Source organism: Zymoseptoria tritici, chromosome 11 (genome assembly GCF_000219625.1).
Source record: "Zymoseptoria tritici IPO323 chromosome 11, whole genome shotgun sequence".
NCBI lineage: Eukaryota > Fungi > Ascomycota > Dothideomycetes > Mycosphaerellales > Mycosphaerellaceae > Zymoseptoria > Zymoseptoria tritici.
Genome location: NC_018208.1, coordinates 1,522,208 through 1,548,751, shown reverse-complemented (window position 1 = coordinate 1,548,751; position 26,544 = coordinate 1,522,208). Strand labels below are relative to the sequence as shown.

The 26,544-nt window shown below is 54.3% G+C and overlaps 10 protein-coding genes across 10 annotated transcripts; 5 read left to right on the top strand and 5 right to left on the bottom strand.

The window, feature by feature from the left end:
- Nucleotides 1–1,217: 1,217 nt before the first annotated feature.
- Nucleotides 1,218–1,499, bottom strand: MYCGRDRAFT_18814 (uncharacterized protein; the record flags this gene model as incomplete). Its single annotated transcript, XM_003848430.2, has 1 exon — nucleotides 1,218–1,499. A coding segment is annotated over one exon (282 nt), but the record flags the coding sequence as incomplete, so codon positions are not given.
- Nucleotides 1,500–2,049: 550 nt separating this feature from the next.
- Nucleotides 2,050–3,559, top strand: MYCGRDRAFT_63945 (uncharacterized protein; the record flags this gene model as incomplete). The annotated part of the gene is made up of 2 exons (XM_003848447.1): nucleotides 2,050–3,190; nucleotides 3,245–3,559. The coding sequence occupies 2 exons, from the start codon at nucleotides 2,079–2,081 to the stop codon at nucleotides 3,456–3,458; spliced, it is 1,326 nt and encodes a 441-aa protein (XP_003848495.1).
- Nucleotides 3,560–4,485: 926 nt separating this feature from the next.
- Nucleotides 4,486–6,082, top strand: MYCGRDRAFT_49939 (uncharacterized protein; the record flags this gene model as incomplete). The annotated part of the gene is made up of 2 exons (XM_003848448.1): nucleotides 4,486–5,042; nucleotides 5,104–6,082. The coding sequence occupies 2 exons, from the start codon at nucleotides 4,486–4,488 to the stop codon at nucleotides 6,080–6,082; spliced, it is 1,536 nt and encodes a 511-aa protein (XP_003848496.1).
- A 2,178-nt stretch (nucleotides 6,083–8,260) lies between these two features.
- MYCGRDRAFT_23191 (uncharacterized protein) lies at nucleotides 8,261–9,601 on the bottom strand (the record flags this gene model as incomplete). Its single annotated transcript, XM_003848429.1, has 2 exons — nucleotides 8,261–9,144; nucleotides 9,196–9,601. Coding segments are annotated over 2 exons (1,290 nt in total), but the record flags the coding sequence as incomplete, so codon positions are not given.
- A 486-nt stretch (nucleotides 9,602–10,087) lies between these two features.
- Nucleotides 10,088–10,702, bottom strand: MYCGRDRAFT_106236 (uncharacterized protein; the record flags this gene model as incomplete). The annotated part of the gene is made up of 1 exon (XM_003848428.1): nucleotides 10,088–10,702. The coding sequence occupies one exon, from the start codon at nucleotides 10,616–10,618 to the stop codon at nucleotides 10,316–10,318; it is 303 nt and encodes a 100-aa protein (XP_003848476.1).
- A 2,516-nt stretch (nucleotides 10,703–13,218) lies between these two features.
- Nucleotides 13,219–14,028, bottom strand: MYCGRDRAFT_50078 (uncharacterized protein; the record flags this gene model as incomplete). Its single annotated transcript, XM_003848427.1, has 1 exon — nucleotides 13,219–14,028. A coding segment is annotated over one exon (810 nt), but the record flags the coding sequence as incomplete, so codon positions are not given.
- An 891-nt stretch (nucleotides 14,029–14,919) lies between these two features.
- Nucleotides 14,920–16,881, top strand: MYCGRDRAFT_96851 (uncharacterized protein; the record flags this gene model as incomplete). The annotated part of the gene is made up of 1 exon (XM_003848449.1): nucleotides 14,920–16,881. One exon carries the CDS (start codon nucleotides 14,920–14,922, stop codon nucleotides 16,879–16,881), a length of 1,962 nt encoding a protein of 653 aa, XP_003848497.1.
- A 2,289-nt stretch (nucleotides 16,882–19,170) lies between these two features.
- MYCGRDRAFT_50032 (uncharacterized protein) lies at nucleotides 19,171–19,899 on the top strand (the record flags this gene model as incomplete). Its single annotated transcript, XM_003848450.1, has 1 exon — nucleotides 19,171–19,899. A coding segment is annotated over one exon (729 nt), but the record flags the coding sequence as incomplete, so codon positions are not given.
- Nucleotides 19,900–24,019: 4,120 nt separating this feature from the next.
- MYCGRDRAFT_28152 (uncharacterized protein) lies at nucleotides 24,020–24,664 on the bottom strand (the record flags this gene model as incomplete). The annotated part of the gene is made up of 1 exon (XM_003848426.1): nucleotides 24,020–24,664. A coding segment is annotated over one exon (645 nt), but the record flags the coding sequence as incomplete, so codon positions are not given.
- Nucleotides 24,665–24,927: 263 nt separating this feature from the next.
- On the top strand, nucleotides 24,928–25,683 carry MYCGRDRAFT_88148 (uncharacterized protein; the record flags this gene model as incomplete). Its single annotated transcript, XM_003848451.1, has 1 exon — nucleotides 24,928–25,683. One exon carries the CDS (start codon nucleotides 24,928–24,930, stop codon nucleotides 25,681–25,683), a length of 756 nt encoding a protein of 251 aa, XP_003848499.1.
- Between the last annotated feature and the right edge of the window lie 861 nt (nucleotides 25,684–26,544).

Below are 26,544 nucleotides of genomic sequence, written 5' to 3'. Positions count from 1 at the left end.
GGCTCGTCACTAGGAATATTCCTTCATAACCCTAACAATAAAGGGCAGAAGTCGACTGTCGACCGGCTGTAGACCGCCTTTCTCGTGAACCGTTCGTTTACATTTTCAGGGGCTAAGGTTTTGGCATGTGACAGTGTTCGAATCTTACTCTCAGTAGGCGGTTATACCGTTTCGAGCTACAATGTGCCCTGCTAGTGGGATTATATAAGAAGAAGTACCTTCGTTCTCACAACGATTCGAAAAAGGGGATGTGGTCTAATGGTAAGATCCTAGGGGAAAACGACCCGGTCGAGATCGCCCCTTGCCAACTGGCCAGACTGTATTGTCTGGGCCGGTCGCTTGAAAGATCTCCTAGGCGTAAATAACTTAGGGACGTCGGTTCGATCCCATGCTTCTCCAATCTTTTTTCTTTTTTCCAGATTTGAGGGTTCCTATCGGCAGCAGCTTCCTTCTTATAGCCGGCGGCTGACTGTTCAAGGTTCTGCTCTAGCACAAAATCCAAATTTTTCATATGATCGACCGCGCTCTCCGCCTTGAGGTCCGCCATGGGACCTATACAATGCTCATCGAATCCAGTCATTTCATCAAAGGGGATGTGGTCTAATGGTAAGATTCTGTCTTCAGCGTACGGTGCCGAATTCGGCAAGGAAGCCGGAATCGGCAACTCCAACCCACTGCGCGGATTCAGAGACGTCGGTTCGATCCCGGACTTCTCCATATCTTTTTGCGATTTCATGGCTCTGGAGTCGATGTGCTATTGTGAAAATGCTTTTTGCAAGAGTAGGAGTCTGAAATGCTGCAGACAGGCAAGTCGCTCCGGTCCGAAAGGATCGTGAAGCGTACGATAGTCGAGCTGGAAGCAGAGTCCGGTCGCAGGATCGACAGGTGTGCCACCAAATGGCCTGATACGCATTGTGAAGGCCGGCAAGCAAATTGACTCCAAGACGGCATCCAGGAGCAGGTCAACAATATCGCCCGTGTGGGCATTCTTAGGGGTGTGCACTTGTTGAAGCGAGACACGGAGCTCTCAGACCGAAGGAAGACCTATGCACCAAAAGCCGAGCAGGGATTCGCTAAGCTGTTCGGATCCCGAGAGCGATGACTGCGGCGAACGTGGCTGGGGCGGGCTGCATTATGCATATCCATTTGTGTCACATTTGTACATAGTCTGACCGTCAAGGGTGGCCTCCTCCCAGCCTCTACCCGGGACCGACTTCCTAGAACATCCTCTCCCTCAAGAACTTCTCCACCTGCGGCTTATGATGTCCCTTGATCATGATATGCCCCGTAACGCTATTCACCACGCAGTCCGAATTCTTCAGCAATGACTTCAGCTCGTCCCTCAGAATATGCCTGTCTCCATCAATCTTCTTGATCCTCGTCATCTTCAAGTTTCCTCCTCGTTTCCTCAATGTATAGATCGGCAGCTCGTTGTTTGCGCTGCGTGAGACGAAGTATGGCAGGTTTGGGGCGCATTGCTCGGCGTTCAGCGGCTCGACGGGTTCGGGAATCAATTTTGATACGGCTGGTTGATGGTGAGATGCTCTGCGAGTTGGATATGGGCGTTCCTTGGTTGGATGTGCGGTTCGGCGGGAGGCTTTGGATTCTTTCGGTCGAGGGTTTGATCGCATGCTCGGAGGTGGGTAGCTTTCGGGAGCGTATCGAGAAGCTCGGAGATTGGGATCTGACAGAGTGTGAGTATATGCGATGGCAATGGCACGATATCAGCTGTCTTCACCTTCATCGTTTGCGCTCGTGGTCTCGTGCTGGCTCGCGCGACATCTTGTACTGGTGGAGAACCTCAGGAAGCTCCGGACTGTCGCTGGTCGTGGAAGCCCCAGCGGGCGCAGGAATGGCATGATCGATGTTGAAGTCATGAGGATGGTGAATGTGGTGGCACGAGTCGGTCGTTTGCTGCTGGCTGTGATGAGGTGAAGTTCGTCAGGAGACTTCAGATCTTCAGACCCTCGCACCTGCCTCCGACCTCCGACATCTTGGCACTAAAATCCTCCCCACCAAACTTCACGACAGCGACAACGACTCTCTCTCACAACCTCACAAAACATACCACCGCAATCATGGCCACTTCAACACAACAGGACTTCGCGAAGGAGAACAGCCTGCTCTCCCAACTCATCCCGAACCTCGATCGCCATCTCGTCTTCCCACTGCTGAATTTCGAGGAAGAGGATACCCCCGAAGACCAGGACACGACCGACATCACGAAATTGAAATATGCGCTCCTCAAACAGACGAACATGCACGAATTCGTGGGCAATCTGTACGCAGAATTGAATGATCTTCCGGAGCGACCGAATGAATACACGAAGAAGAGCGAGGAGGTTCTTGAGCGACAACGGATATTCCATGAGGAGACGGAGAAGATTCAGAGTCTGCTCGGCGATGCGGACGTCATCAACAACTTGCGCAGCGACAAGAACAGCAACATGAACTACTTGAAGGAGAACCACGGCGTGACACCACAAATGGTCGATCAGCTGTACGACTTCGGCCAGTTCCAATACACCTGCGGCGACTACGGCACCGCCGCTGAGCTGCTCTACCAATTCCGCATTCTCTCCACCGACAACGACAAGGTCAATGCGGCGACATGGGGAAAGCTGGCATGCGATATCTTGACGGTCAACTGGGAGAGCGCAATGGAGGAGGTCATGAAGATCAAGGAGAGCATCGACACGCGCCTCTTCAACAACCCACTCGCACAACTTCAGCACCGCACATGGCTGCTTCACTGGTCGCTGTTCCCATTCTTCAACCACGAGCCCGCCCGTGAAGCTCTGACCGAGCTCTTCTTCTCTCCCGCCTACATCAACACCATTCAGACCTCATGCCCGTGGATTCTGCGATACCTTTGCGCTGCTGTCATCACAAACCGCAACCGACCTGGTAGCAAGGGCAACTTCATGTACGGCAACTACCAGAAGCAGTTGAAGGATTTGGTCCGCATTGTTCGCCAGGAGCAATACGAGTACAACGACCCCGTGACCAGCTTCGTCAAGGCGCTGTACGTCGACTTTGACTTTGAGGAGGCGCAGAAGCGTCTGCTCGAGGCTGATGAGATTCTGCGTGCCGACTTCTTCCTCGCGGCTGCGGCGGACTCCTTCATCGACTCTGCGCGCCATCTCATCTCCGAGTCGTACTGCAAGATTCATCAGCGGATTGACATCAAGTGAGTTGCATCGAAGCGTCAGATTCTCCATTTCGTGTACTAACAAGCTTTCAGGGACCTTTCAACGCGTCTCGGTCTCTCGCACGACGAAGGAGAGAAGTGGATCGTCAACCTCATCCGCGACACCCGTGTAGACGCCAAGATCGACTACAAGGCCGGTACCGTGGTCATGAACCACCCACCCGTCAGCGTCTACCAGCAGGTCATCGAGCGAACCAAGGGTGGCTTCTTCCGGACACAAGTTCTCAGCGCTGCGGTGGCGAGATGAAGAAGTCTTGTGCAAAGTAGCATTTACACTTCTGAAAGCAGAGACTCGGGTCCGGGGTGGTTGATGTGGATATGATGATGGTCGGATGAATTCTACCGACTGCGAGAGAACTCGCATTGAAGGCTCGGCGTCCATGTGTTCATGCATGGGGCGATGAGCATAGACTTGGCGTTTAGGCTCGGAAGCAAAAGCGGATGATGCTCGCTCGAGCATGAACAGCGGGACGGAGGATCGGGGGACTGTCGAGCGTTCATAGCTTAGATCAAGCTGCGGTAGCTAGCATGACGGATGAGTTTAGCGACGGCGACGAAACTACACAATTTACAATACTCCATGTCGTGGCGCCAGTGCAACCTGCCAATGCTCGTGCATGACCTAGCACTGACCTCGAAGTCGCACTGCTGAGCCTTCATGGTGCCACAAGCGCACGAAGTACAGCAGTGGCAGACTTGGCTCCAAGCTGCAACGAAGCACCACATGGTCTTTCAAATACTGAAGATGTCGTGTATCGCTGGCTCCGTGACATCGCACTAGGGCACTGACTTTCGACTTGCAGGGGATGCCTGCTGATGACCAGGGAGAGAGTCAGGTTTCGCAACCTAGGTCTTCGATGTCAACGTCAGTCGTTCATGCTCGACCTTTTTGCGACTGTCTCTGACACCTTGCTGCTGAATCGTGGCCGTAAGAACAATGGAGCACATCGAGACGGAAGAGGATGTCGTCTTTGGACCCCACGCCAAGTCTCTTCCAAGGTCTCCCGCTTTGACACGTGCAATGGCGCCATCACACCGATTGGCGAAGGAAACGGCACCCGCCAACTTCGGTCAAGAAGAATGTCATTCGGAAGACGAGAGAGGTCATTCGACTAGCCAAGGACATGAGAGGCATCAATCATAGAATCAATACACATCATTCCAACATGAAAGCAGAACACAAGACCCATCCTTCCGCAAGAACCACAAACGACAGAACATACAAAACCCCCGCCCTCATTCCAACAGCACTCTCCCTCCAAAGGATAGCCACCATGCCCTCCCTCCTCACCCGCCTCCGCTCCTCCTACAAATCCCTCCGCTCCGCCCTCCTCCCCAGCGGCGATGCCATCTCCTCCACTCCTCTGCTGGACATGCTCGCCCACAACTGGCACCTCGGCCTAACCTGCTTCGGCGGGCCCACGGTCCACTTCCAGATCTTCCAAGAACTCTTCGTCGAAAAATACGCCTGGATCGACGCGGCGACCTACCTCGAACTGTTCGCTTTATGCCAAGCTCTCAGTGGTCCCGCGAGTACGAAAATGATCTATGCGATTAATGTACTGCATTATGGATTGGCCGTGGGGGTGGGGAGTTTTTTCGTGTGGAGTTTACCCATGGCGATTGCGGCGTTTGGTCTCGGGTTGGGAGTGGGTAATATTGGGGAGGAGTTGCCGGCGCCGGTGTATGCACTTTTGAGTGGACTTAATTCGGCGACGGTGGGGATTATTGCGCTTGCGGCGGTGCAGTTGAGTAATAAGGCGATTACGGATACGTTGACGAGGTGTTTGGTGTTTTTGGGGGGGACGGCGGGGATGTTGTATAATGCGCTGTGAGTGACGAGGTTGTTTTGGGGTGGGGAGTGAGGCGTATGCGCTGACCATGCTTAACAGATGGTACTACCCTGTGCTGATGGCGGCTGGTGGGATCGTCACGGTGATATTCGACTTGAAGCTAGTACAGAGGGCATGGAGGAAACTCTCGCCGCGTCAGGAAGCACCACCACCGGAAGAAGTCCACCACAGCGCCATCGAGATGGGCAGCATCCACCACTCCGCCGAGCCACGAGCATCAACCTCCAACCTCCACGCCCGGACCTCCACCATCAAGACGCCCACCGATCCCACCGAACCCACCGCAGCAGTCTCCCACCAATCCGTCCTCGCCGAAGAAATCTCCACCCCACCCACCCCCGTCCTGTCCTCCTGGAAACTCGCCACCGCCATCATAACCGCTTTCTTCGCCTCCTTCATCACCGTCATGGTCTGCCGCGGCACTTTCGGCGGCGCAAACCGCGGCTTCGACCTCTTCTCCAACCTCTACCTCGCCGGAACCATCATTTTCGGCGGCGGACCCGTCGTCATCCCTCTCCTCCGCGAGTACATCGTCACCCCCGGTTTCGTGTCCCCGCGAGACTTCATCCTCGGACTGGCCATCACACAAGCGTTTCCCGGCCCGAATTTCAACTTCGCCGTCTACTGCGGCACCTTAGCTGTCCAGGGATCCCGTATACCACCCGTGGTGGGAGCGATGATTGGATACGTCGGTATTTTCCTCCCGGGTATGTGGCTACACACGGGATTCATCGGATTGTGGTCAAGTGTGCGTAAAGTGCAAGTCGTGAGGGCCCTGTTGAGGGGTATCCACGCGAGTGCGGTGGGATTGGTTTTCACGGCGGTGTATCGTATTTTTCAGATTGGGTATTTGGATGGGGAGAATCAGAATGGAGCGAGTTTGAGTCGGGATCCGTGGTGGTTGGTTGTTGTTGCGACGAGTTTTGTGGGCGGGATGCATTTTGGGGTTAGTCCGCCGATGGCGGTGGGGTTGGGGAGTGTTATGGGGTTGGTCTGGTTTGGGGTTACGCAAGGGTAGATGGGTGAGAGAGTTGGAGTAAGAGGAGGGCTGGTTGCTGGCTGGTAGCTCTGCGAGTCGAGAGTCGGAAGCAGAAGAGACGGCTGACACTGGCAATGCAAATCCTTCCGGTCTTCAACCACACTGAAATTCACCAGCTTGGAGTCCATGCTCGATCAGAAGAGCAAGGTGTTCAATTCGGTCGCCCGCAGACTGCACCGGTAAGTCTCTCCTCCATGAAGTGTATTTCATTCATCCATACACAGAGGCCTTCCGCCGGTCAAGGGAGAGCCAAACTCCAAGCCAGCACTGGTCGAAATAACCATCTCAAAGGGTAATTACAACTCAAGTCTCCCAATTTCTACCCAAACACCCTCCCACCTCACCACCTCAAACCTCAGCTTCCACCCCAACCCCCTATTCCAGCTCATCCACCATCTCAGGCTGCATCGTCACACTAACATGAAACCTACCTTACTCTTCGCCCTCAGCCTCGCTTCATCCCGATACAGCACCCAAGGCGGCACCCATTTTCGTCGCCACGAAACCCGACAACGTCGTCGCTCAAGGGGTTCCCATTCTCAGAGACATATCATTCGCGAACAATGCGAATCCCGCTCCGAAAAGACACCGCAGCATCGTATTGGCCGCTAACGCACTCGCCGCGTGCCCGTCAAGTACCCATTGATCGCCAGGAACAGCATCACGGGACGGAGCGGTGGGATTGCGACCAAAGGTCTATGATAATTCCGCCGGGGTGGGCGCAGACGGCGAGACCTCTGAAGCTGGCGAGGAAGCGGAACATTAGAAAGGCGGCGAAGCTAGGCAAGGGGGCTTGCCCGGGGTTGGAGAGGGTGAAGATTAAGTAGAAGGTGGAGTAGAGAGGGTCGCGGCCGCTGGGAAGAGAGTCAGAGACGTATTGGTAAGCTGGGCGTGTCTCTCAGAGAGCTGTGAACCTTGTCTCCGACAGAGGTGCGAGCAACAGTGGCCCAAAAGCGCCTCCGACGAGAAATGCCATGAATGCTAAATTGCAGATTAAGGCGCTGATGTGGAATTGCTTCGCAATGGCAGGGAGCGTGGCCGTCTGCACGCTTGAACGGAAGCCGATGATACCGGTCATTAGAGCGGCGAGGCTGGTGTCAAGCCCTTCGGACTCATGTCAGTCTACCTTACATCGTGAGTGAAGTAGCTTGGAAAACAGGGAATTACATTAGCAGCCCAGTTCCTCGGATCCTCATGGTCGTCCAGTCGAAGAACTTTCAACCGTGACGATGCCACCACCACATCGACCTTCGGATCAAGCGCAATGATCTCATCCCCAACGTCCGTCTTACTCACAGCCTCATACGAGTCTCTCGTTCCGTTCTCCATCATGGAATCCCGCCCACGAATCCCACGATATCATCAACCTGATGAAGAACTGGAGCTTTCACGATCTGCTCGACATACACTCTCCTCCCCTTACACGCCCTTTTGTCACGACATGGACATAGTCTGGTCAGGCGACGTAAGGCAAGGTAAAGTAGGATTCACAAGCACATGCACGGCAAGGATCCCTTCGGCAGTGGCGTGCTTCCGGCCGATCTTCTTGTTTGGACGACATATCCGTGGCATCAATGCTTCCGCGGATGGTGAGGTTCCGGGGAGTAGACCCGAGCTGCTGTCAACTGCTCCACTTGAAGTGGACGACTTGCAGATGCTGTGCTACTTTATTCTTGCCATTCCTGTCTCAGTGGTGCATGTGTTGCGATCATTGCCAATACCATGAGGAACTGCACAGCCGAAGAGAAGTCCGACCAACTGATACATAGTCATTCATCATGTATACTCCATTCAAATCCCCTTCTCACATCTATATATCCCGCGAAAGTAAAAGGTCATGCACTCATGTCTCATGCTCTCAGTCATTCCTCAAAAAAACCCCAGACTCGAACTCCACAAAACGCCCGGGCTGTTTTTGTATCCATGGCCAGCCTCCATTCCCACTGTCGTAATGATAAAATATTCCCATCCGTGTCCATCCATCCCATGCCAGAATCAAAGTCTAGCCGTCCCAGACGCCTTGCCGACAAAGAGAAAAGAAAAGCAAAAATCGTAAATGCAGGCGGAACTCTCTCAAGCCTTCTCAGCATCGCCCCCAATAAGAGCAGTAGCACCCGACATCTTCCTGTCCCTCGCCTGGTCCTGTTTTCGTCGACACCAGATCGCGCCGGCCATACACGCCGCACTCATCATCATGCACGCTCCGCTCCAGAGCTGTACCGTCAGGAAAGTCGAATATTCAGTGATGAGATGGCCTGCGATGACAGGTCCTGTCAAAGCGAAGATCGCCGCGCACGAGTACATCATGCCCGTCCACTGTCCGAGTTTTGCCTGCGCTTCGGGTGTCGGACCGAGAATGTATGCGACTGAAGCGGGTGGCAGACCAATCACCGCGCCGGAGAAAGCGCCGAAGATAACGACGAATGCGATGGCGGAGGGGAGGGTGCTGGCCAGAGACCAGAGCGCGAGGACGAGGATGGATGCGACGGCTGTCACTATGGCGTGGACGTTCAATGCGCCAAAGTGGTCGCAGAGGTAAGCGGAGCCAAGACGGCCGATCGTGGAGGTAGCGTTCATGATGGAAAGAAGCCAGAAGGTCTCGATCGAGTTGCGTGGTGGTCTGGCGTTGATACCGGCATTGACACCAGTGTTGATGGCTTTACGGTATCCGAAGCCTTCTTCCACTGCCCATTCCTCGAGGTTGAAGAAGACTGCGTAGAAGCCGAAGAAGAGGAATGCGATGGCGGCGACGAGGAAGGAGTACGCGTGGTTGTGGAAGGCGTAGGTATCCCAGAAGATGCTGACTTTGAACCAAGTGTCGGGTTTGCGGATTTGGTGTGCCGGGTTCGGACGAGCGATGATGACTGCGAGAGCGGAGGTGAGGAGGACGACAACGGCTACGTAGCGGGTTGCCATGTTGAAGCCTTGCTTTTGGATGAGGAATTTTGTCATCATGGGGTAGAGGAGACCGGCGATGCTGGCTCCTGATGCGACGACGCCGATGGCGAAACCTTTCTTGGCTTTGAACCATGTTGCGACGACTGTGAGATGTTAGTGTTGGTCTCACTTGAAGGTGTAGACAGAGATCATACCTTGAGAGGAGCTGACGAAGAAGCAAGCCATGCCCAAGCCGGTCAAGAAGCCTTGTGTGAGCCAAATAAGAGGATAGTTGCCGTCGTTATATTCGGCATTCCCGTTGACAGCGGAAAGAACGAAAGAGCCGATGCTGACGAAGATAGTGCCGACAATCATCAGCGTCCTGGAGTATCCGGCATCGAGGAAGCGTCCCACCACGGCGGAGAGGATGAGCACGACGAATGATTGCGTTGATCCGACCAAATTGAGGAGTAGGATGTCTCGTCCCGGTAGGAGGTGTTGCATGTAGAACGAAGAGTACGTTCCATAAGTGTTGACAAGACCCCAAGAATTGAACATTAGCAAGAAGCCGCCGAATAGACATGTGTAGGCTCTCCAATCGGTCGGCCAAACAGGTTCACTCTCATCGAATGACGTTCCTCGGTACTGCTGCTGCGACAAGGAAGCGAGTGATGTGGCTGTGTTCTGTCGGACGGGTCCTTGGGGAGTCTCTATCTCCCGCCAGTTCCTCCGTGCGGTGGGTGCTGGCCGCGGTAGTTCATCTTCGACTTTTTCGTTTCTGTTGTCGAAGGAGATGGTTCGTTGAGCGTCGAGAGTGTCGATCTCGTCGAGATCTCGAGGCTTGGTGATGGATCGTGAGGCGTATGGTGTTGCAGCATCTGACTTGTATGACTTTTCGGAGGAGGAGATGGTGGAAGCGAAGCTAGCACGTCGTTCATCTCGGTCTGGGAACGGCATTATGGTGGAGTGAAGGTGGGTGTGGATGTGAGGTGTTGTCGTCGGAGGAGTTGCCGTCGGAGGTGAGAAGGAAGGTCAGTGCGGTCGGGAGCGAAAAGAGTGAGGGAGAGTTGATATGAAGACCGATCGACATGGAAGATTGGAGCCTCCGATATATATCGATGAAACACATCGATGCCAAGCAACGGTCCAAGTGCACGCCGTCGGGTAGTGGTGCTTCCTTCCTTACCTGCCGATGAGTGGAGGACGAGGCAGTAGTGAGTGGAAGGTGGAGTTCCTGGCCCCTCCTCCACGGCGCCCAAGCACAAGCCTTGGACGGGAGAGTGACCCACCTCCGACCTGGAGAAGGTGCGGCCGGAGTACGGATGTGGTCAGTAGTCAAAGATTCAAGAGATAAAGGACGAAGCTACGACAGATTAGCCGTAAACCTTCCAGACCGTCTGTTCTTGGCCGGGTTGAATGGCAAAGGCACCCTTGCGCTGGGGGAACGCAGCCACGGTAAAGCCAAATGCCATCAAAGGCGTCGAGGCTGCTTGCAGAATGTGCAATTGGCAAGAGCTGCCTGCCACTGCCGTACGCGCGTAGTGGATATCCGCCAAGGGGATTGGAGTGATGCACGTCGTCATTGAACGATGCAGTTGGAAGCAGAGTGTGTAACGAGTGTGTCCCCGAGCCTGCCATCGTGCCATCAACGTGCTCGATAGCGACGACGAATAATGTCCGCGAGGTGAGGATCGGCGCAGGGGGCGGAGTGGAAAGCAGATTGCCAAGTCCAAGGCCGGTGGTGCAGGTGCGGTGTGAAATTTTGACTGGATGTGACCCGATATACCACCTGCCAAGTGCTTGGGAGGCAGATTGTGAGAAAGTATGATGCATACACCCAGGGATGAGCAGATAAGGTCGGCGGGAGAGGCGTTTCGGCTGCGGCAGTCTTGTTGCTCCTTCCACCCAGGAGCGGTATATTTCACCAACAGGGGTCTGGACTTTACCAGGTCCGACAAGATATGCCCAACTGTTTCGCCTAGATCGTGTCGAACATGGGGTATCGGTGTGCCTCCGCTCTTCCCATAGTATGTCCGCGTCTATAGTCCACTCCGCGGCCGGCGGAATGACAGAAGACAGGAGCGGAACGATAGATGGCACGCCAAGAGAATCAGTTGAAACCGTTCAAGTCCGACCTGGATTCGACATCACACCGATGCGACCCAAGACTATGGCGGAAAGATCGTCGGGCGTATCATGAACGAGTCGTTCTATTTGAACAAAGAAGTTCTGCACGACCGAGTAAGAGGCTGCGGTAGTTGCGCGATGATCCCGGATGCACGATGATCCCGACTGCCAAGGACACTTGGCGGTCGATCATTCCGCCAGCATCGTACTGCACTCCGGCCAGAAGCACCCATTCTTGCCATCCCGTGAGTGGACGTCGACACCGACATCGAGAACGTGACATTGATTGCGCATGCGCATGGTGTGGACGTTTGTACGACAGCTAGAGTCCTGCCATGCCTCTCAGAGATCTGGTCCTGCAGGAGGAGGAGGACGTCCGAACCAAAGCACATTCCACCTCAACCACCATTGGATCGTTCGCACAGCTCCGCCTCCCAAGCAAGCAAACCTTCTCCTGCATACGGAAGATCGACGGGCCCGTCGTACCCTATATTCCCCCGTGCTAGCCTCTCCCGACTTAACACGTCGATGGCTAGCAGCGCCCAGAACCCTCTGGCTTGGCGCGCGGCGATGATGAGACCAAGGAGAGATAAGGCATGATGAGGCGGCCTTGGACGCACAGGGTACAGGAGCTTCGTCATATGACTTGAGATACACCAAGCAATGGAAATGGACATGGAGTGGGCGTTTCGCGCGGTGCTTGAGTTGGGAATTGACATGGGTGTATTCAGGCACATTTGTCGGCAGCGGCTAGGTTCTTTCTACGACGACTGCATGTCCTTCGATCTATGGACTCTACACTCCTGCATCTGATAAAGGATCCGATGTAGCACAGCATACCCGACAAACTCCCTCCCACCCCCACGCTCCACCTCTCCATTCCCCAGCCTTCCTTCTCCCGCGTTTCACCTCCTGGGCGCAGTGGAGCCTCAGACCTTGGCATCCATTCTGCTCCAGTTGTGCCACCACGGTACACATCAAACTTCTGTATGATCGCCATCCTACGCAGATAAGGTCCCCACAACCGCCGCGGTGCATACCTTCCGGATCCACTTACTCCTACTTGTGGTCGACTCCCAGCATAGCCTCACGATCGGCGTCCTCGACACGGGTGCATGATGCAAGCAAGGCAAGGTTGCCGACATATACCGACAGACCAGCGAAGGATTTCTACGATTGCTATCGTGCAGGTCGGGGATGTCGGGTTGGTGACGGCATGGCCCTGCTGCAGGAGAGGTTGTTTGCGGTATGGTCTGCAGATCGGATCCTGGATGGTACGTGGTTGTTTGTGGAGTGAGTAATATGGGCAACGTGTTGCGTGCATGCGTGCCATATGGTCTCGAGGGCCGTGGGCCATATTCGTTGAAGATCCGTTGGGTCTTCGGTGGCTTACGTGGGATGCAGTGCACTGTCTCCCTTCAAGGTTCGGGTTCTGCAGGACCTTTGGAGCATTGCACAAGATCTGGAGCTCGAAGTAGGACCAGTGTTGCCCATGCCGGTACAGTACCTCCATGGCTCCGCTCAAACCGCATCACTCAAATCGGGCTCCAGTGGCTCGGTCGGTATCGTGTGAGCTCGAAGCACGAACGTTTTGTCATTGCTTTCATTCCACCCGAAGACACACATCTTCCTCGAATTATATTACCGTTCCCTGGCGCAGATTGCTCAGTCCAAGCCCGCAAAGTCAGACACATGCAGTGCCGTTTGAGCGGAATCACGGAGTTAAGTTTTGGTTCATCTTTTCCATCTCCTGCCCATCCAAGATCGCTCTCTCATTCGAGGCAAGCGAGAAGAGACTTCCTTTTACCTTCTCGGGTCATCTGATCCATCACTAGCTCTTTCCTCGTGACATGTTCCGAATCCTTTGAAGCAGGGGTGGACTCTGTCACATGCTAGAACCATAACTTCTGACCACGAGTAGCAACGATACACGACATTCTACTTTCCATGGTCGGTTGACTTCTTACATGTACCGTCAAGGCCGTGAGGAAGAGGTTCGAATTCCGCCATCCTGATCAAGATGCAAAGAGAATTGGAGCAGTCTGGATGGCAGGCTCCAATTGGAACCAGGCGAAGCTCGTGCGACCAGCAAGATATCAGCATTTGTCCTGCTATAGCTCTGTCAAAGACTCTGACCGCATCGCGCTTCTTCCCCTTGCGCACACTACAATGGGCACCACAGATCCCGCCGCGGTCCATACATCTGGATGGCCTAGAACCATGTAAAGTGCCCGCGTGGCGCCTGAGTGAGTCGTAATGGACACATACGTGCTGTCGCTGTCCTCGAATAGCTGACTCAGGAAGTCCCGCCAGAGCTTCCCGTGATCTTCTGCTGTCTCGCGGAAGTAAGCACTCCATAACTCATCCTCCTCAGTCATGCTCGGCTCAATCTTGAAGGTTGGAAATGCAAATTCGATAGCGGAACGCGCGCTTCGCCTGTCGCAGGTGTGTACTCCGAACAGTTCGCGGATCGCTTCGACCACGACTGGTTGAAATGGCTGAGACTCCGGCATTGGTACGTCTGCCCAGGTCGCTTCGACTGTTTGCAGGCATCGAGTGAGCGGGCTGGTGAAGAACTTCTGAGGCAGCGGAACCATGTCCACGTCGTGGGCGTTGATCCAGAATTTGCCCGCTGCTTTCGCTTGTTCGAGGCCTTTGTTGGTGAGGCGAGGATCAACCCAAGTCAGGTTGCCGTCGCCTTCCAGTCTAGACCAATACTCGTTCCACTGCTCTCTGCCGACCTCCCGCTCCTTGACGTTGTGAACGCCTTCTCCATGTCGCGCTACAAACAGAACCTTGTATTGCTCTTCGTATGGAGCTTTCGCATTCAAATGCTGGAGGTACTTGGCAAGGCGCTGCCATTGTGATTTGAAAGCATCTTCAGGCGTATCTGTTTCATATTGGCGCTCCAGAATGCCGAATCTGGGAAGAGTTTCCTATCAATCGTCAGCGTCAAGGAGTACTCTGCTGCGGATGACCGATATTGCCTACAGCGCGAGGCGTATTCGGTCCCGTTGCAAGCGTGTCGTGTGTAAAGATGTCTGGTACGTAAGAGAAGTCTGTTAGAGGAGACATGCTCGATGGAGCCGGCATCCAGATAGTCCATGCAAGAAGAGCAGCGCCTATGATCGAGCATATGGCGATTCGCGACAACGAACACATATGGGCCGCCTCGCTGCGCCTGTAGCCTGTCAAGTTTTGTGGTTCTTGCTTGCCGTTGTTGATGGCTCAAATGTACGTTGACCGACGGCAGTACATTGCGCGAGAGTATCTCTTCGCCAGCTGTCATGCTTTGGCGAGTTCGATGAAGGCTTGATGCAGTTCATCGTAGACGAGGAGGAGGCGCATGCAGTGTGTAGCAAACAAAACAGGTTCACCGTGATGCTAGGATGCCTGAGGCAGAAACGCCTTGATGATGGCCGTCCTTCTGTTAGGTTGCTTTCTTTGCACCACAAACTTCCCACTTCTGGAGCTTTCACTTGGCTTCTTCGTCCATGGAACATGTATTGAGGCATGAACACGATCGAAGAGCGATTGGGAGATGCAGCAGAGTAACGACGAGGCTTTGCGAGTCGATGGACATCTAATGGAGCGGAGTCGGCCCATGCATGGCGACATCACACTGCATGAACAGAGCTCGCCTGCGGTGCGGTGCAGGGCTGACTGACATGATTGCCCTCTCGACAAACAAAGTGCAGCACAATTAAGGAGGAATCTGTCAAATCGACACGGATCTGCCTAAAGGCACGATGCGTCACAGAAGCTGTGCTCGTGTTCGCTGTCCAACGATCTGGCAGTTTGTCACGTTCGAAATGGAGGTCCCTCCCAGCTTATACATCGATCGCTTAGGGCCGAATCAAGTCCGGATGATCAGAGTCCAGTCCGAGCTGCAAGATGGAAAGGTGGTTTGTGCAATGACCATCGAAGATCTCTCCTCCGGCCTAGGATTCTCAGCACTTTCATACACCTGGCACAACGCCCTGGAATACCATGATTGGTCGTCAGGATCTCCCGTGAGAGATGACCCTCTGATGAAAATCTACTGCAATGGCGAGACATGCTGGGTCAGTCACAATCTGTTTCAAGCTCTCGACCAAGTTCGGCGGAAGAGATTTCGCAGGCTCATATGGATCGACGCTTTGTGTATCAACCAGGACCCCGATGATCAGACTGAGAAGACGCAGCAAATTCAGCTCATGGGCAGTATCTATGCTACTGCCCTCGAAGTACTCATTTGGCTGGGCAAAGAAGACCTCCGCAACAACAGCACCGTTGCTGTAGATCTCCTTCGTGTGCTAGGAGACTTGAAACCTGAACAGCGGAAGACGGTTCGTCCCGATGGCATCAGCGACGCAAAGGTCGCATCAAAGGTTGCCGCAATTTACGCTGCAGACCTTGATTATCGAGATTGCTGGATAGCCCTAGCAAAGTTCTTTCGGCGCACTTGGTTCACACGAGCGTGGGTTATACAGGAGGTGATTCTAGCAAAGAACAAGATCGTTTGGTGCGGTGACCTGGAGATCAAGTGGAAAGCCCTTCGTGAGGTGTCCGGCTGGCTAGCACAATCCGAGTGGAAGGATCGCTTTGTTGACTCAAAATTTCTAAGGGACCTCGGACCTGATCCTCGGCTTGGTGCCGCTGCGAAGATCGGCGGAACAGAGGATGATATCAAGGCGATGACAGAGAAGAGCAAAGGCGAGCACGAACAACATGACTTGTTCCTGGACACGCTCATCAGAGCGAGAGAGTTCGATTGCCAGGAAGCGCGAGACAAGGTCTACTGCTGCTACGGCATTGGTCTCCGCTGCTGGCCTAAAGACTTTCATTTTCCCGAGCCGGACTACAGCAAGAGCCTGGGACAGGCCTACACGCAGACTGCACGGGCTGTACTTGAGATGTCGAACAATCTACATATTCTGGCATACTCCGAAAGTTTGAGGAGCGCGGCATTGCAAGCAGAGGGAAAGGCTGTTCCGTCGTGGGTGCCCGACTGGTCCGTGAAGGACAAGGTCGGCCTTGGTATAACAGGATACAGGCGCTACTGGGCCGGCGACAACCTCTTGCAACGAATCGAGTTCGCTGACCGCGAACAGCTTGTTCTGCGGCTTCGTGTCACTCAAGTCGGCACTGTTGCTGCGATTGGCAACACCAAACAGCAGCTCCGCGAATGCAGCAACCTGGATGCCACCGCCGAGCTTTTGCGTCCCATGCCTGACATGTATCCCACGCTCGACGAGCCCACGCGGCCCGACAAGATGTCCGGCACGGAGGACTCTCGGCAGGACCTGACAGAAGCATTTTGGAGAACAATCATGTTCAACACCGGCTGGGGAAAGACATGTCCGGCGAATTCAGCCATGTCGAACGCCTTTCGATCATGGATGCAGTTGAAACCCGGCGGTGACATAATCTTCGGGGCTCTCGACAGGAGTAGCGCTGTCGCCGGTACGTTGCGAGCATTCGAACAGCTCAAACTGGCCTCATGTACACTGGAAGCCGACATTCGCGAGTTCGATACCGCTTTCTCACTGAGAGTATGTCTCCGAGTCTTTCGCACCGCCGGAGGACTTCTTGGATGCGGTGCTGAGGCAATACTGCCCGGCGACTCGGTCTTTATCGTGCCGGGCTCGAGAGTGCCGTTGATCTTGCGGAAGCAGGAGGGGAGTGCAAGATATCGGCTTGTGGGAGCGGCTTACGTGCATGGGCTTATGCATGGACAGATCATGTCCAAGTCTCCAGCTGTCAACTTTCAAACTGTCATCGAACTCGAGTGAGAAGAGACTAGGAAAGCTCGACCGGGACGGTGAAGAATTTGGAGGCGGGAAGCGTCAAGGGTACCACTATGCGGCGGCTCCATCTCCAGGCAAAGGTACAGAAGACAGATTGCTTTTCGAAGCGCAACCGAAAACAAGGTACAATTGCGCAGCGGAATTGAGTGTCACAATCAGGGACCACAGCGAATCAATAATCTTCCAGGCTTCAGATTTAGCGCACTTTCTCTCGGTGGGCCCGCTGGTTTGGGACAAACTCAGACCCACTGAGGTGATGAACCACTTCCATGGTCAACATCCTCTACCGACGTTTAAACACCTGACCAGCTGAAATGATGCGTATGCGAACCGACTGCCATATTTCCACCACACGCTCGAAAATAATGGCACGCCGCAAAAATAAAGACATGGCGGCATCTCCTTTGCTCTTCTCCAAATCTTGTCTCCCAACCACCGCCCAAGATCTTCTCCTGAATTCAGACTGCCTCTCCGAGGGAATCAAGTACTCCGCCGTACCAAACCCAGCTTCGCCGCAATGATGAGCTCCGCTCGAATCGTCGCACTCCTCGCCACGTTGCCGGCCATCAACCCCATTGGACCCACCGCCGCTGCACCCATGACGAACTGGCCATTCGCACTGCCAGTCATGCGTTTCAAATCCCCGGACTGCGGCGAGGCGCTGTCGCCGGAAGGTGTATACGGAGGTGTGCACGTCAAACAAGGGACGTGCCACACCCGGGATGACGGGAAGAATTTCGTCTCGTTCACATACCAGTGGGAGAAGTACACGGACCACCAAGAGATGCCATGTATTGAGTTCCTTTGCTAATGCCCTGCGCAATGCGTAGGGTTCCACGGACGCATACAGGCTATAACATGTTCAGCCTGCCTCATGGCAAGTCCTGGCCCTGACGTCGCTCGATCCAACTAGACGAGTCTGTCGACCCTTTCGTGAGTAAAGAATAATCCCAGGTTCCTGGGATGGATGACACAGATTGGTTGTTCGCAGTGAGAGGTCATTGACGAAACATCACTGGGGCTTTCGGCCTGCACTAATCAGGACGCGATTGACGAACATCTAACTGTCGTAGCTTGTTTTGGGTCGTGCAGGACCTGGTTCGGTTCGACTCCCTTCGCTAGAATTCTTTCGCAAGATTGAAGGGAGAGCTCCATCACTCTTCGACAAAGATGAACTTTGTACGAGTACCGCGAGACGGGTCGCCACTCTACTCCGGACAGCCTCTGCGAGGCGCTGCTTAGCTCGCCTCTTCGGTGGAGCCAGAGGAAATCCTGCTCTGCGCATTGGCAGGAGTGTTTAATCGAGCCGGTTGTCCAGCCCAAAGACGTCTCCACCGCTTCGACCTTTTCAAACTCGTTGCCCTCGAGATCATTGGCTTGTTCGCAGCGGTCGATCCAGAGAAGAAGACGTCTCCACCGCTTCGACCTTTTCAAGCTCGTTGGCCTCGAGATCCTTGGCTTGCTCGCGACGATTAATCGAGAGAGCGGAAGGATCCTTGCTCAGTAACCCGATCGTCCAGCCCTCAGATATCTCCTTCGCATCGTCGTTTTTTAGCTTGTTGGCCTTAAGATCCTTGGCTTGCCCCCGGCGATGAATCGAGAGATGGAAAGCGAAGCCGCCAAACAGCCAGCGAGAGTATTTCCTCGGGAAACAAAGACGACAAGCGCATGACCTTTTAGCCATGAGCGCAGCCTCTTTGTAATGCTTAAGGAATCTTCATGGGGAATCGGCGGTAAACGTGAAACCATGTCATAGGGACGGGAAGGTAAGATATGGTCTCTTATCGCTTGCTCGAATGGTTGAACGATCTTGGTTGGATACAGGGTGTGAAGTTTCCCGTCTCCTGGATGTTCATGCCTAAGGCATTCCAGTTTGCTTAGTCATCTGCTCGCTGCCTAACGTAGGTAACCTGGAAGGTACCTTAAGAGGCCTCCTGCATGCATGCATGTTCCAACCGAGCGGCAAAGCGTGACGAGGCGCTCTCGCGCCACTTCTCAGCTGGATGAAGTATCCGGCAGAAACCAGGCCGAGGGCCTGTCTTCTCGCTATGCCTTCATTCAAGGCCATCATCTCCCTGGTCTGTCGGAATCGAAGTCAACACTCCCGTTCGTACACACGCCTCATCTTTCGAAGGGACTGGACTCTCAGGCGTCGTTCGGGCAAATAGTCTGGGCAAAAGACATAACCGCGCCACCGTAACTTACACATGACCCAAGCTGCGACTCCTCAACTGCCATTCCTTGACATTTGTGGAATTTCCCAATCCTCCACATGATGCGACACCGCCTTACGCCGTTGCATCTCATCGCTGGCGATCCGACGAGGCGACGTTCAAGGATATATCCAAACGCCGCAATACGACTTCGTCGGGATACCGCAAAGTTCTCGCTTCTTGTCAGCACATCAAAGACAACATCCCTCGCATCGAATGGCTGTGGATCGACACGGTATGTCTCAAACAGGACAGCAGCTTGGAGGTGTCCGAGGGTGTGAATTGCATGTTTCAGTGGTACGCAGCTGCGGAGATATGCTTGGTCTGGCTATGGGATGTCGCAGGCCCTGCTCTGCCGGAGCACGGCAGTGTTTCAACGAAACAGCAAGTCTTGAAGGAGAATTGGAGACACAGCGAATGGTTTCGGCGAGGCTGGACCTTACAGGAACTATTGGCGCCACGATGGGTCGTATTCTTGAATTTTGAGTGGAACATCATTGGCCACAAGGGTCCATTTGACGAAGAGACTGTTGCCGGGAACTTTGGGCATGTTGGGAACTCACTGGACGAGGACCTGGCGCAAGTGACTCGCATCCCAGTTGCTGTCTTGAGGCATTATCAATGCAGCAAGAATTTGGGCTTCGAGGAGAAAATGCAGTGGATGCAAGGCCGCGAGACGACTAAAGGAGAGGACATGTGGTATTCATTGTTCGGCATTTTTGGAGTTGCGCCCGGAGCAAATTATGGAGAAGGGGAAGGAAACGCGAAGCGGAAATTGCTCAGGGCAATCGCTGAGATCGACGAGGATGCACACACACAAGCACCGGGCTCGAGAGGCCTCAAACGAAAGGCTTATTTTGACGAGCCGGCACGAGTTGATCCCCATTATCGCACCACGAAAGACGCTGTGAACTCATTGATGGACAGTCTTCGGTTTTACCTGCTCGACGCTCGCCAAAGTCAGATTACCGGCGCACATCACGGCACATACCTATGGTCCCTCCTGGCCTCCACCTCAGCGCCGGGCAAGTGGGACAACATTGTTGAGTGGCTAGGGGCCGAGCGCCCTCCAAGCAACATATATTGGATCAGCGCCAAGCCTGGTGCAGGGAAATCCAGTCTTATGAAGTTCCTCAACGAGCAACTAACCACCGAGCATATGCGTCCCTGGGTCAAAGGGTCAGAGCTTGTGCGGATTGCGCACTACTTTTGGATCTCTGGGTCTGATCTGCAGAAGTCGCTGACAGGACTGATGAGAACGGCGCTGCTGGAACTGTTGCGGCAGCTACCGGATGATATGATCAACCACGTGCCGGAGCACATATGGAGGTTGGCGTGCGCCCTCAGTCCCAATGGCCCCATGATCTCCTGGTCGGACTCGGAACTGAGGGGGTTTCTTGCCAATGCTCTGCGCACAATCACGCAGTCGTGCAAAGTTGTGTTCATCGTCGACGGGCTGGATGAGCTCGGCGGAGATGATGACGCCCGCGAAGCCTTGATCGAATTCGTCCAAGACATCACCAGCTGTCCCGGCATCAAAATGCTCATTTCCAGTCGTCGCTGGACAATCTTCTACGATGCGTTCTCGGGCTGCCCTCAACTCCGCCTGGAGGATCTCAACTACGAGGATATCCACAGTTTCGTGCGCGAGGAATTGCGCGCCCAGCCTCGATTTCTCCAAATGCTGGACCACGATTCTCATGCCGCCAGCCTCATCGCAGTGGTAACAAGTAGAGCTGAAGGTGTATTTCTTTGGGCTCACCTTGTTGTCAGAGAGCTCGTCCGCGGCATTCGAGATGGCGATTCCTACAGCACACTGTTACAACACGTGTACTCCGTGCCTCCGGATCTGGACAAGTATTTTGGGAAGATCCTCGGATCTATTGAAGTACACCATCGGAAACAAGCTTGTATGATATTCCTACTCGCACTGAAGGCTGACGAACAGGAGAAGATGGATGACTACGTCGACGACAAGCTACAGCTGATAGATCTCCTATTCCTCGACATTGCCTCCTCGAATCCTGATTTTGTTCTCCATCCCTTTACAGATCGGCAACTCTTCTCAAATCCTCTCGCTCTCGTCCATCGTCTGAACGGCCTCCTTCGTGTCCTATCCAGTCGCTGCAAAGGTTTGCTTGATTGCTTCTACCTCAAGAGGTCCTCCGGCGTCAGCCTCATGGACGGCTTTCTACCCGACCCTCGATATTATTCGGACAACTTCAAAGAAAACTTCAGCGGAAGAAGCTCGGATCTCCTTCGAAAAACAAAGAAGAAAAAGTACAACTGAAGGAGATTTGACCGATGGAGATTCGACGACGGAAAAGGATGAAATTGAAGAAATTTTGGAAATTCCCCTTACACTGGCCTCATTCGTTGCGCAGGACATCACGCTGGCGGGCTGCTTCGTGGTGGACTTCATGCATCGCACGTTGCACGATTTCCTGCTCGAGGAAACATTTCAGCAGTTCGCGAATGAACACTTTGCCACGGCTCCCGTGGCGACCTCAGACTTGGAATTCTTCCTCGCAAGTACAAAAGTGGCTCAAGTCCTCATGTTGCAGCACGCCAGCAGCCGCAATTGCCACACTTGGAAGACAGAATTAGCAGACTCCCTTATATACGGAGCGCTACTGAGCCCAGAAGATCCCCGGTGGGTGGGTCTCTTCAAGGTGCTGGAGACTGCGGCCGACTTCCTTACAAGCGCACCCGACCCAAATGCTCGGATCATGGCGGGCTATACGTCGGCAGAGTGGCATTCGGAAGGGACCGACTTCGTTTCACTCGCGGTGCAGTCCGAGTTCACCACATTTCTGGACCAGAACCTGACAGCGGCACACGTACACAACAAGACTGGCCGGCCTCCATTGGACTACGCATTACGACGCAAAGACTCTTCCAGCCCTGTGTCTAGTCGAGTCAGACAGCTGCTCGAGTACGGCGCGGATCCCAATGCGCAGTGGCATGGTCATTCCATATTCGCAAACTTCCTTTCGCACATAGGGGTTGTAGGATATGGGGTGAGTGACATCGAAGAGTGCATCGCTTCGATATCGCTGATTCTGGACTGGGGAGCAAATCTATCGATGTGTGCTTACTGTGTAGGCGCAGAGTGTCATGACTTGCATCCGGAGGCATGGCCTGTGCCGTGGAAACGAGTTGCGGCGAAAGACGGGAAAGTGGCAGTGGTGGACATACTGGAGTATCTGCGACCACAGCTAGGGAACGGAGTAGATGGACTGCAAGATATGGCTACGAAAAGAGCTGCACAGCAAACTGAACGTCGTCAGACTTCCAACTCTGTGAGTGGGACGATGACTTTGCAGTATGCCGCCTCTGCGCCAGGGATGCCTACGGCGAGCAAGCGAGGAATCTCAGTCGAAGCGCTATTATGCGCGTAGCGGTCCACCAGCGGCGAGAAGACGAGACGCCACGGACGCCGAGCCGACCTTGACCAAATTTTCTTGAACGCATTCATCAAGCGAACACCTGACAATGCAGCAGACGCTTCCAACCAGCTATGGTGAGTGAGTCAAAGTGCCCACCCGCGGCGCCTCGATCAAGTCGATCATCGAATCTTGAGATGTCTTTCAACCATCATCTCAGACCGAGCAAGAACTACGACCTAAGCTCCTGTTCCAGGACATTTCAACATTAGAGCCAAGGCAGGATCTTGAAGGACAATGAAAACTCTACGATGGCGATCTACATCTCGACTTTATCATCGTCAGCGCAAGACGATCAAAACCACAATCTCCAGGCAGGTCTGTTACATCCCAAACTCTTAGCAGCTCAGTCCTCTCAAGACGCAAGACAAAATAAGCTAGACCTTGGGCCCTCAATTCACGTGGTGTCCACTTGCTATCCACAAAGAAGAAGAACGCGCAGATACACAAAAAGAATCGATGGAGAAGTCCGGGATCGATCCGACGTCCCTGAGGTAGTAACGGAACAGGCCAGGCAGTCAGGCGGCAAGAATGGCCAGCCAATGCGCGGCGATCGTCCGGTTTCTCCGCAGGATCTTACCATTAGACCACATCCCCTTTGATGAAACGACTGGATGCCATGAGCATTTTATAGCTTGCCTGCCGGAGCTCAATGCGAAGCGCATGGTCGATCATGTTCATGTAAAAGGCCAGACAGCGGACCAGGAGCATTGCTTCAGAGAATCAGCCGCAGAACGGTGCCGATGAGTTCACCGCCGATAGCATATACCTCAAAGCCGGCAGGCAAAAAGAAAGTTCATGGAGAAGTCCGGGATCGAACCGACGTCTCTGAATCCGCGCAGTGGGTTGAGCTCTGCCATCGGCACCGTACACTCGAAACAGAATCTTACCATTAGACCACATCCCCCTTTCGTTGGAAAACAGCCAGGATTGGGAGAGTTATATGCATTGCTTTCCCCATCGGAGAGAGAAGGGTGGAAGCGCGGGGAGGGAGGCGGTGTGCTGCGTTTGATCGGGGAGGACGGGAAGCTGCAGGCGGGAGATGTGTCCGCCGAAGCGGGCATTGCATCTTTGACGTTCGATTTGTGTGGCGAGGTAGAGCTGACCGTGCGTACGACATGTCTTTTGGGGGTTTGAGCGGACCAGTGGTATCGGTATCAAATGCTCTGGTATCTTAGTTGTGGAAGCTTTCGTTGCAAGGCCGGAAGCGGTGCGCGTCACTCGGTCTGCGCTGTGGATTCTGGAGAGACTCGTCAGCGCAGGAAGAACTTCGCACAGAGAATCGCCATACCTTGACAAGCATGTCTTCGAAACGTGCTCATATCTGGCCAATTGGCTCGCCATCGGTGGACGCAGGAGACAATGCATCTCAGAAGCGCTGCGTCTCAACCCTCAGAAATCTTTCATCCGCATCACCTCTCCATCCATTCATCCACCCCCCTCCCCTCCCCCCGCCCTAACCTTCAACCTCGCCTTCCTCTCCTCCCTCCACTTCCTCTCCCACATCTCCACCTTCCCACCCAACACCTCCACACTCCCCGGCGTCAACAACACAACCCCTCTCGCCACCACACACCCCTTCAACACAATCTTACTCCCAATCGCCATCCCCATTCCCACACCCGCCACACTCTCCATCTCAAACGCAAAAACCTTCACTCCCCTCGCATCCTGCACCAACAACTTATGCGGCCCTGACGCCGCTGGCCTCCCCGCCGGATCAGACGTCTCCTCCTCCTCCTCCTCCGTGACACGAATAATCTCCGACCCCTTTCGAAATTCCCCCCGTTCTTCCATCTCCATCATCTCAACCTGACTCCACGCGCTGCGTCCCACGTCTTCGATGTCGAGGACTTGCACTGTAATGGGTCCCGGGAGGGTGACTTCCTTGACGGCTGGGTTGGAGATGTTGGGTGGGAAAGTTGATGTCGGGGTGGACTGGAGGGTGGAGGTGATGTCTGTTGCGAGGAGGCGGAAGAGGGCGGTTTTTTGGGTTGCGGCGAGGGGGATGGAGGGGTTGAGGGAGGGGAGGAGGGAGGTGAGGAATTGGGGGCGCGGGGGGAGGTGTTTGGAGGTTAGGTAGGTAAGGAGGGCGGTGGTGAGGTCTGCGGTTGTTGAGGGTGGCATTCTTGGGTGAATGAGGTGGGGGTTGTTGTTGTTTTGGAGAGGGAAGTGGAGGGGAGGGGGAGCTGTGAAGTCGAGATCGGGGGCGGAGTCAGCTCCGGCGCATGGCTGCTGACAGCGGAGGCTTGGAGAATGGAGATATCGATGTCTCCCTTCGAACTTCCGACTGAACACCTCACGAACACATCGGAGAACACACAACCAACCGACGAATATGCCACGATAACACCCCTCTTGCAATCAAAAAAATGTCCACAATCGCCTCCCCCCGCCCCTCCTTCTCCTCCCAACGCTCCACCACCTCCACCACAACCACAACCGACCCAACCCAAAAATCCACCCTCGACCGCGCCTCTCTCCGCCGCAACCGCGCCGCTCTCCGCGACTACTACAACCTCAGCGTGCCCTCTCCCGTCACCTCATCCACCAACCTCGCCTCCGACTCCTCACCCCCATCTCCCATCTCCTCCCCCTCCGAACTCGACGCACCGGGCTTCGTACCTGAGACATATGTTGCGAATGTGCTCTCCACCACCTCCCTCGAAGGCGTACTCCGCGTCTCCTCGGGACTAGTGAGTGAGATAAGATCTTTAGACGGCGAGAAAAAAGCCCTGGTGTATGACAACTACTCGAAATTGATCGCGGCGACGGATACGATTAGGAGTATGAGGGAGAAGATGGATCCCATGACGCCGGGGACGAGGACGTTGGGTTTGGCGGTGGGTCATATTGCTGAGACGGCGAGGGGGTTGAGGGAGGGTGCTGCGAAGTCTGCCGCGGATGGTGATTTTGGAAGGGGAAAGGAAAGGCAGAGGGAGGTTGTGAGGTGGGTTTTGGGTGGACCGGAGAGGGTGAGGGGGTTGGTGGATGAGGGGAAGGGCGAGGAGGCGAGGGAGGAGTGGAGGTGTGTGGAGAGGGTGTTGGAGAAGTTGGGGGAGGCGAGGGGGGTGGAGAGGGTGAGGAGGGAGGGGGTGGAGGCGTTGAGGAGATTGGAGGGAGGTTGAAGGAGGGTGTACACACAGACATCACGTTCTTGTCGGGCAGAGAGGATACTCGCTCGAGCGATGTCAAAGCGAGACACATGCTGGCGTGGCTGAAGAGGCACTATCGACGCTGCTGCGAGGACTCCTACCCGCATCAAATCTTCGAAAGTCTACCGATGGACCGCTCTGCAGACTACATGATTGACCGCTCCAGTGCGTTCCGCTCTGTACCAAAAGAACGAGCAAGGAAGAAAGAGAGCACAAGCCGACTATCCTCCAGATCTGCCGCTGGAACCTCCACGATCTCTTCGGCTGATGTTGGTTGACTTGGAACTTTTGCATATGCCGACGAAGTTGGGCAGCGCCGAGCACAGAAAAGACCAGCTATCCTGTCCCGGACATTTTGTCGCACACGTCTCTCGTGGGATCTTGCCTGCACATTTGGACTTCCTCTCCAGCCACCAACGGTCCTACTGCGAGATCACACAGCTCAGTCGCGATCGAGAAGAAGAAGAAGCATCCATCGCATTCGACCTGTCCTTCCATGACGCTATTCGTGCCTCGCTTGGAGCTCGTATGAGTGCATCACGAGTCCAGACTAGCAGGCATGCCTTCGTAATGATCCATGCACAACCAGCAGAGCTTGACCTCTTTTGAGCAAGATTTGGCGGCCTCCGCATCTGTGTTCTGGACCTTGATCGCGAGATCTCTCGTTCTTCGACTTGGGTCTCCCCACTGCGAGCAATCGATGCAATGTCGGACCACGGAGAAATACTTCAAGCTGTCACTTCAGTCCTCTTGTTTCATCTCCGCAAAGAACGGTTCGCCCTCGTTTCACCATTTCATGCAGGGGTGATCGCTGGAGAAATACTTTAGACTTTG